This window comes from Quercus robur, chromosome 9, assembly GCF_932294415.1.
Source record: "Quercus robur chromosome 9, dhQueRobu3.1, whole genome shotgun sequence".
NCBI classification, from domain to species: Eukaryota; Viridiplantae; Streptophyta; class Magnoliopsida; order Fagales; family Fagaceae; genus Quercus; species Quercus robur.
This window is the reverse complement of record NC_065542.1, coordinates 17,893,525-17,901,897: the sequence shown is the minus strand read 5'-3', so window position 1 is coordinate 17,901,897 and position 8,373 is coordinate 17,893,525. Positions and strand designations below refer to the sequence as shown.

General features: G+C 35.4%; 1 protein-coding gene across 1 annotated transcript; it reads left to right on the top strand.

Annotated features, from left to right (window-relative positions):
• Positions 1-867: 867 nt before the first annotated feature.
• LOC126699297 (phosphoribosylaminoimidazole-succinocarboxamide synthase, chloroplastic) lies at positions 868-6,969 on the top strand. The gene is made up of 12 exons (XM_050397024.1): positions 868-1,434; positions 1,539-1,640; positions 1,743-1,872; positions 3,267-3,359; positions 3,444-3,532; positions 4,385-4,465; positions 4,666-4,755; positions 4,871-4,960; positions 5,123-5,173; positions 5,265-5,311; positions 6,396-6,453; positions 6,525-6,969. The coding sequence occupies exons 1-12, from the start codon at positions 1,123-1,125 to the stop codon at positions 6,582-6,584; spliced, it is 1,203 nt and encodes a 400-aa protein (XP_050252981.1). The 5' UTR covers positions 868-1,122; the 3' UTR covers positions 6,585-6,969.
• The last annotated feature ends 1,404 nt before the right edge of the window (positions 6,970-8,373 follow it).

The following is an 8,373-nucleotide window of genomic DNA, read 5'->3' as shown; positions in this document are numbered from 1 at the left end:
GTGTATATATATATATATATATATAGAGAGAGAGAGAGAGACACACATCACATATAAAGGTGAGTTTCATTTTTTTTTTCTTTTTTTGTTTGAGAAATAAGTGAATTTCATCTACGTAATCCTTGGGACAAACTTGTTCAACAAAATTTGGCAAACACAAATGAAAATCAAAGTTGCAACTTCTTTGTGTTAGGTAATTATCGATGCCGTTTTTTGTTTTAATTGTCAATGTGGTAAGATAGAATTATAGTCTAGCTTAATTTAAGTTTATGTGTGTGAAACTCTCTCCTAAAGACTTGAACTCTGAATTTTGTTCTCTCACATCTCGCAAGTACTTATACTCGTGGAGTAACCATCATGTCAAGGATGCGCGTTGATATGGTGTTTGTATATTATAATTGATGCATAATAAAATATCATTTATTAATTATAAATTTGAAGTGAAGGAGGAAAATTCAAAAAAAAAAAAAAAATAGTGCCAGTTGCTTTGAAGACCCTTGGCACATAATAAAGTAATGTATCTGGAAGACTGGAATGACAGTTTATGGATATACATTACTGTCAATTTCTTTAAGATCTTCTCCTTTCTTTTCATGTGTGTTAAAATAGTTAGTATTCTATTAAAAAAAAAAGAAAAAAAAGAAAAAGAAAATCAAACTCCAGCCTCATCACACTTAAAAATGGTATCAAAACACCAATATCAGATAACATATAAAGAAAAAAAAGAAGAAAATAATTTATTAGCTATATTTTGACATTTTTTAGGATTGGGCCTCTCTCTCTCTCTCTCTTCAAAAAATTTAGCCCCCTCCGGCCTCCCCTAAGAGCCCAGTCGACCAGACCAACCCAAAAAACCCAATTAACCCACCCCACAGTTTTACAACCCAAACCAAATTCAGGAAAAAAAAGAAAAGAAAAGAAGAAAAAAGAGAGAGAGAGAGAGAGAGACCGCCAGGCTCGCCACTGATCACTGACCCACTTTGCGACGAAGAGGAACTCCAGTGTGAGGACACGGTGGCCGGAAGCGAAAACTTCCATCAGCGACGGCGACGGAGGCGGTTGTCCTGATCTGATTGTCGCTCTTGAAAGGTAACAAACACTGAAGGAGGAGAGAAAAAAAAAATGTCTCAGTGTATGTCTAGCTTAAACCCACCCAAAACCCTGATCAACCCCAAAATCTCAATAAAGAAGCCATCTTTCCCTTCAATCTTTACCTTCAAAACAAGACCCAGATTCCAAAAACTCACAACAATCTCTGCCTCAGTGATGCCAAGCCAAAACCAAGACCACCCACCACTCTCATTGGACTCTCTCATCAGTAGTAGTCGCAAAGATGAGCTTTTTGGGTCAATCAAAAGCTCCTTGTCTAATTGTCTCTCTGAAACCAATCTCCACCTCACTGTCCCTGGCCTCAAATCCAAAACCAGAGGCAAGGTAAACCCTTTTCAACTCTGACACCAAAACTTCATTCTATTGTATTATAATCCAGAAATTCACTCACTGTACTGTTTGTTGTGTGTGTGTGTGTGTGTGTTTAGGTTAGAGATATTTATGATAGTGGGGACTATCTTGTTCTTGTCACTACTGATAGGCAAAGCGCTTTTGACAGAATTCTTGCTTCCATTCCCTTCAAGGGCCAGGTTTTTATTTTTATTTACTGGTTTTAGTTGGATTTTTACTTATGGGAAAAGAAAATTGATGTTTGCAAGAGTGTTAGTAAAAGACATTCTTATTTTTTTAAGGTTCTGAACGAGACGAGTTTGTGGTGGTTTGACAAAACTCGACACATAACTTCGAATGCAGTTGTGTCTTCACCGGATAAAAATGTTACAATTGCAAAGAAATGTTCTGTTTTTCCTGTTGAATTTGTTGGTGAGTTATTAGAAGCATACTGGTCTATATTTTCTTTTGGCTTGCTAACATTTTATTTGTTGGGTGTAAACTACACCAATGCAATTGAGGTTTTATGAAATATTATCTCCAAAATTCTTGAAGGTGTGACACTCCTTGAGGTTTGTATAAATGTAACTGATAATTGTATTCTCTCTCACACACTATGGCTTTCCTAACGGAATATTTCAGTTTTAAAAATTATTCAGCATAACCAAACAATGGACAAGATGACATTCCTTGAGGTTTTTAGATGAACAACACTCCCCCTTTGAGGTTTATATGAATGAGTAGAAAAATTTGTATAAAAAAAAAAATAAAAAATCCGTTAGGGAAGTCACTGTGTGAGAGGGTGCACTTATCTGTTGCACTATGAAATACCTAGGAGTGTCATTTTCGTTTGTAATTTGCTGGGAGTATCATTTCGTAAAACCTCAAGAGAGGTGGGTATAATCCACCCCCCTCCCCCTACGGCGAATATTAAACAATAACTATGGCCGATAATTTGTTGTAATGAGGTCCTAAGTGATCAATCTAATCTCAATTGGTCTTATTTCAGAAAACTATCTATTAAACTTGATCTTCTTGATTGTTGGTTGGTTTTATTTTTTTAATAAATCATTTTCCCAATCCTGGTTGCATGGAAAGTATATTGTTTTTCAGATTTATGCATGTCATGGTCTGTTAATACTTTTTTCTTTTTTGATAGGTAAGAAAAAGTATATTAAAAAAACTACTAGATGCAAAAAAGCACCAGCAGAACAGAATTACAAAAGAGAAGAAAAAGCAAAAACATAAAAAGTCAAAAAATACAAAGAAGAAGAGAGCTAAGGAATAAAGGAATAGAGTCACTAGATGTGAGTCCCCAAGCACTAGCCCAATCAAAAAGGGAACCAGAGAAGAGAGCAAGCAATTGGTCCTCAGATCTATCTAAATCCTCAAACGTCCGCCGATTGTGTTCCCTCCAAATACACTACATCAAACACAACGGAACTAGGTTCCAAATGGAGGATGAATTCTTCCCAGCCAATTCCACCAACTAAATAGAAAATCTCTCACCATACAAGAGGGAACCCAAGAGATCCCAAAAATCCTAAAAACAAAACTCCACAGCCGATAAGCCTTCCCACAATGTAACAACAGATGTTGTTACATGATACAACAGCTGTCTCACTTGGACATGGACTCACAAGCATGGGACCCATCCTATGTGAGAGGGGTGTTGTATCCAACTGTTACACAAGATACCGCATCTTTTTTCAGTATGGCATACTTTTAAAGACATGGTTTCTTGTAGCCAACTAGCCATCCTTTTCCCATTTGTTTGTTAGACCATCAACTCTTCAATTGACACCAAATATGCTTCTAATTTGCAGTTAGAGGCTATGTGACTGGAAGTACTGACACATCATTATGGACAGTCTACAAGAAAGGTGTCCGAAATTACTGTGGCAATGTGCTCCCAGATGGTGCGATATCAATCAATGTTTCACTATCTTTTTTTATCTTATTATTTTCATTCCCTATCTGATGGTCTCTTAATATGTGTTAAGGCTTGGTAAAAAGCCAAAAGCTTCCTGAAAATATACTCACACCAACAACTAAGGCAGCTGATCATGATGTCCCTGTAACTCCAGATGAGGTTTGATCTCTTTGATATCATCAGTCTCTTATGTTTCTGTTATTATGTACAATTTATAGTCACAACTACCATAGTTTTGAAAGAAAACAAAGAAAGAATCAAGTGAAATAACTTATTTTTTTTTTGATAAGTAATAATGATATATATTCAATAACACTACCTTATGCAAAAAATACATAAGGCAGAGAGAAAATACAAAGGGAAAAGAAAGAGAAAAAAGAAGAAAGAAAAGAAAAGATACTAAAGACATAGGAGAGAGCTAAGAAAACTAGGGATAGAATCACTAGAGGTGAGTCCCCAAGCCCTAGACTAGTCAAACAGAGAGCCACTAAGGGAAGCCAATAGCTGGTCATCCGAACCATCCATGTCCTCAAATGTCCTCCTATTTCGCTCCCTCCAAAGACACCACATTAAGCATAAAGGAGCTAAATTCCAAATGCTAGACGGATGCTTTCCAAGCCAATTCCACCAACCAAAAAGAGTACCCGCAACCAATCTTGGCAAGACAAAAAGAGCTATTAGCTGTCAGGCTGATATGATAAGTAAACTTTGAAAGTCAAAACTCAAAAGATCAAGATTTGGACCAAAAATTTATAGCGAACTGTTTTCTGATTCATTCAGTTGAATTGCTAATGATTTATGATTATTAGTCCTGTTGGTAGTGAAGCAATTTGGAAAGCACATCACAACATTCTTATGGCTAAATATAGGTGGTTTTTGTTATTTGTCTATTTTTTGGTATCTTGTGACGGAATGACCTTGGTATCATATATTTCAGCAAGCTTCACTAATTTGCTTACAATGATTTCTCTAGCCAGCTTGGGTGGCTCATGTGATGCATTTGTCTCACAGATAGTTAAACGTGGACTGATGACTCAAGCTGATTATGATGAAGCAAGTAGGAAAGCATTGAGCTTGTTTGAATATGGACAGGTAGATAAGCTTTGTTGGTTAGCTTTTATTGCTAATTTTTGTGGTCATGATCTCATTGAGATGTAATGGTTCATATCATGGGACTGCATTAATCACACTATAAATCATATTTATTTGTATTTGGCCTTACAATGTGGTTGTTATGTGGCCTTTTTATAATTGTGAAATTAACCTGCTTGATCATTTGGTTAATATTGCAGCGCGTTGCTTTGGAACATGGCTTGATACTGGTAGACACTAAATATGAATTTGGAAAGGCAAATGATGGTTCAGTTGTTTTAATTGATGAGGTTTGTCATCTTCTTTGAAGCACTGATCTCTCTTTCTCTCTTACACATACACCCTCATACTCACACAAAGTAATATTATTGTGATTGGATTACATTTCTTGTTTTGAAATTCTAGGTGCATACTCCCGATTCAAGCAGATATTGGATTGCCAATTCTTATGATGAACGCTTTCAGAATGGTCTTGAACCTGAAAATGTTGATAAGGTTTGTTATTTGTTATGTGATGTTTGCTAGTTATCTCTGTAGCATAATAACTTGTGCGTGTGTTAATGTAAGGTTTCACGGATGTATACATGTGGCCTTTTCAGTCTGGTAGGACTCTGTATGTCTCATAGACTACTAATGGTGGATTAAAATTTAATATAGGAGTTCCTGCGGTTGTGGTTCAAAGATCATTGCAATCCATATGAAGATGAGGTATTTCATATTCTCAAGTCCTATTGAAATTGCTTCTTGAGTTTTGTGCATATGCATAAGCATCTAATGTCACTGGTGATACAATATTTAGGTCCTCCCTGATGCCCCTGCAGATCTTGTTTGTGAACTAGCTTGGCGGTATGTATTTTCTGCTATTTCCCCGGACTTCAAGTGTTATGCTTTTACAATTAAATAAATAATGATAAAATTAGCCAATAACATATGGTTAATGTCTGTAGGAATGAAGCCATTGTGGCCATTAATAACAGCAGCTATACTGTCTCTCTCCAGTATTTATATTCTATAATTTTGTTCTCATCTCTCTATGATTTTTATATATTTAATTTATTGTTGTAATTATATTCTGGTTCATATAGCCTCTCTCCACTCTCCCTCGTAATTTTAGGGTATTTGTTTTGATTTGTTTGATCCGTAAGAATTAGGCATTTAATTCCTTCTTTGTGCCCTGGTGACCATGAGCTACTGATGCCTTGGATGTTAGCTGTGTGTAAATGGAAAGTGATATGTTATGTTGTGTTAAATAAGCAATCATGTAGCCCGTGAGGGAAACTTGAGCTGAACATAATCTCTGTGCTCATTGCTCATAACCCTCTCTCTCTCACGCACTCTGTTTTTTTTTTTTTGGTTGGGGGAGGGGGGGTGTGGGGGGGACTGGGGAGGGTAAGTAGCTAATGACCTTCTTGGTCAGCCCATGCTAGAGGCTTTTGAAACTCTTAAAGAGATTCAAGTAAACTCACAAATGTACTTGTAAAATGTTCTACATGGAGAACCTTTGTTATGATCTGCAAAGGAACCAATGAAATCAAGGTAATATTGGTTTTCTCGCCTAAATAAATTATTTTTTTAGGTGATTTTAGTTGAACAAGACCTGTTTAAGGAAACTTACGAGGTGGTGATTGGCACATCTTGTGTATTTTTCTGGCCTATAAGGAAGCTCACCTTTGTGTTTATTGCACATGTGGCAGCTGTTTGTACTGCCTGGTCTTTTATTGGTAATGAATATGTTACACCATCAAATAGGTAGTCATTTTTGTTACAAAAAAGCTGATCATCATGTTTATAATTGAGACTTATTTTCAATAATGCGTTTGTAGATTCACTCTTTAAGATTGTGTACTAACTTTCAAACTTTTTGTATTCAAATGGTATGTATCTCTCATTCATTTATGTTGGGAACACTAACATTTTTTTATGTTGACAGATACATTTTCTTGTACGAGACAATAACAAAATCAAAATTTGAGATGCCATTGATGGAGGTAAATTAATGACATATATTATTATTGTTATATGTCATAAATAAAACCATAATTTTGCTTTTTTCATGCAGGAGCCAATACATGATCGAATTTCTCAAAATGTTGCACGTGCTCTGGCCTCTTTACAGTAATTTAGGCTTAAAATATTGCATTGGTTCCATTCCATGTATGTCCTGTGGAATAATCAGGAGAAGAAAGCACAATTTTTGTTCTTATAAAATGGTGGGAGTTTGGTCTTGGGAAACACTGAGTTGCTGATATTGCATGCACAATTTTTTTGTCAAGAAGGCAGCATTTTCAGTCTCCCAAGGCTTTGTCATCTGACTATGAGGCGGGCACAACTAAGCCAAATTATCAGTTAACTGACTCACTAATTGTTGTAAACTTCTTTTATATGTTACTTTACAGTTTACAGGAATGTTGCTTTTTGCTATATTCAATAATAGAATAGGAGATCTTTTTTGTCCTCTTTGCAATTTAGTTCTGACCCACAGGAAGTAATTGTGTTCGGTAATTGGTGTATTTTTGTGCTTTTGTTTTGTGGTGTGATATTGGGGTGAGGGATTGGATGCATCTTTTCGATTTTTTAGTATGTTCAATTCCATGGCAACATTTGTGATATGTGGCTTGTCCCTTGATTATCTAATTTAAGGTTCAATTAGTAAGGCAATGTGCAGAACTGGGTACGTTGGGTTCGCCACCCATAGCCATGGGAATCTATGGAAGTGGATATTACAAGAATAGCTCTGATTCATTCATCCTTATTTTGCTACGTGGGATTCATCCATAGAGATTTGGATAAAACTTATTATGCATAGTTTTTTAACGTGTATATACATCTTAGGTTCATGTAGTTTTTTGTCAATATAGCAATATGGCATGACTATGTGGCTTATTGATCAATGTACTTAAAAGTGCAAATTCTATTAAGACGGGGTATAAAACTCAGGTTTTACATTCTTCAATTATATTGTGCCATATCAGCTTAATGCAAATTAAAGAATAAATCTTACCACATACAATCATTTATTTTCCTCACTCGATTAATTAACCTATCCATAATCTTATCTTCCTCTAGTTGTATCAGTTTGCACTGGCAGAATCTTTGACGGTAGCACCTGTGGTGGCTGTAGCATTTTATTTTGTTTTGTTTTGTTTTTTGTTTTTTTGTTTTTTTGTTTTTTTTTTTTGTTTTATACCGTGGAGCTGAAAAATGGTTTTTTTTTTAAAAAAAAAAAAAAAAAAGGTTATGAAATGGAGTTTTAAGGAGTAATTGTGTGCGGCAAGTGCAATTCTTTGTTTAGTAAAATGTTCATGTGGAGTGTTTATATTGGAGGGCTTTACACCCCATCTGGAATGAATGTTTTCTCATGTGCTTAAGGCCTTTTTAGGTGTTAACCTAAATAGACTTATTTATTTTATTCGGCCAATGGGTTTAGTGCTCCCATATGCTCTTGTGGTGGTCTCATGAGACCTGCTTACACAAAATTTATCCTTGTTTTGGGCCTAATGTTCAGACTTCTTTTGCCAAATTAAAAAAAAAAAAAAAAAAAAAAAAAAAAAACCCGACTTCATTACAAGTTCTCTCTTTTTCTTTTGTCATATGGTGGGATTGGTTTTCCCTGTCTTCTTTTGTTATCTTTTCATTTGTCATATGCTCAGAAAAAAAAAAAAAGTCCATCAAGGCGGCTAAATTATTCTAGACGTCAATATTTATTTAAAAACAAACTTTTTATCTTTTGGTGCAAAGATGAATTTTATTTAAAAGAAAACATATTACAGGATCACATCCCATCTGCATGCACTTCTCTATGATTGCCTATTTGAAAATTGTTCCTAATATACTTCTCATAAACAAAAAATTCCGTCTTCTTGTGAACTTCCTTCTTTACTAGTCTGTCTGTTACCGTATTGGCCTCA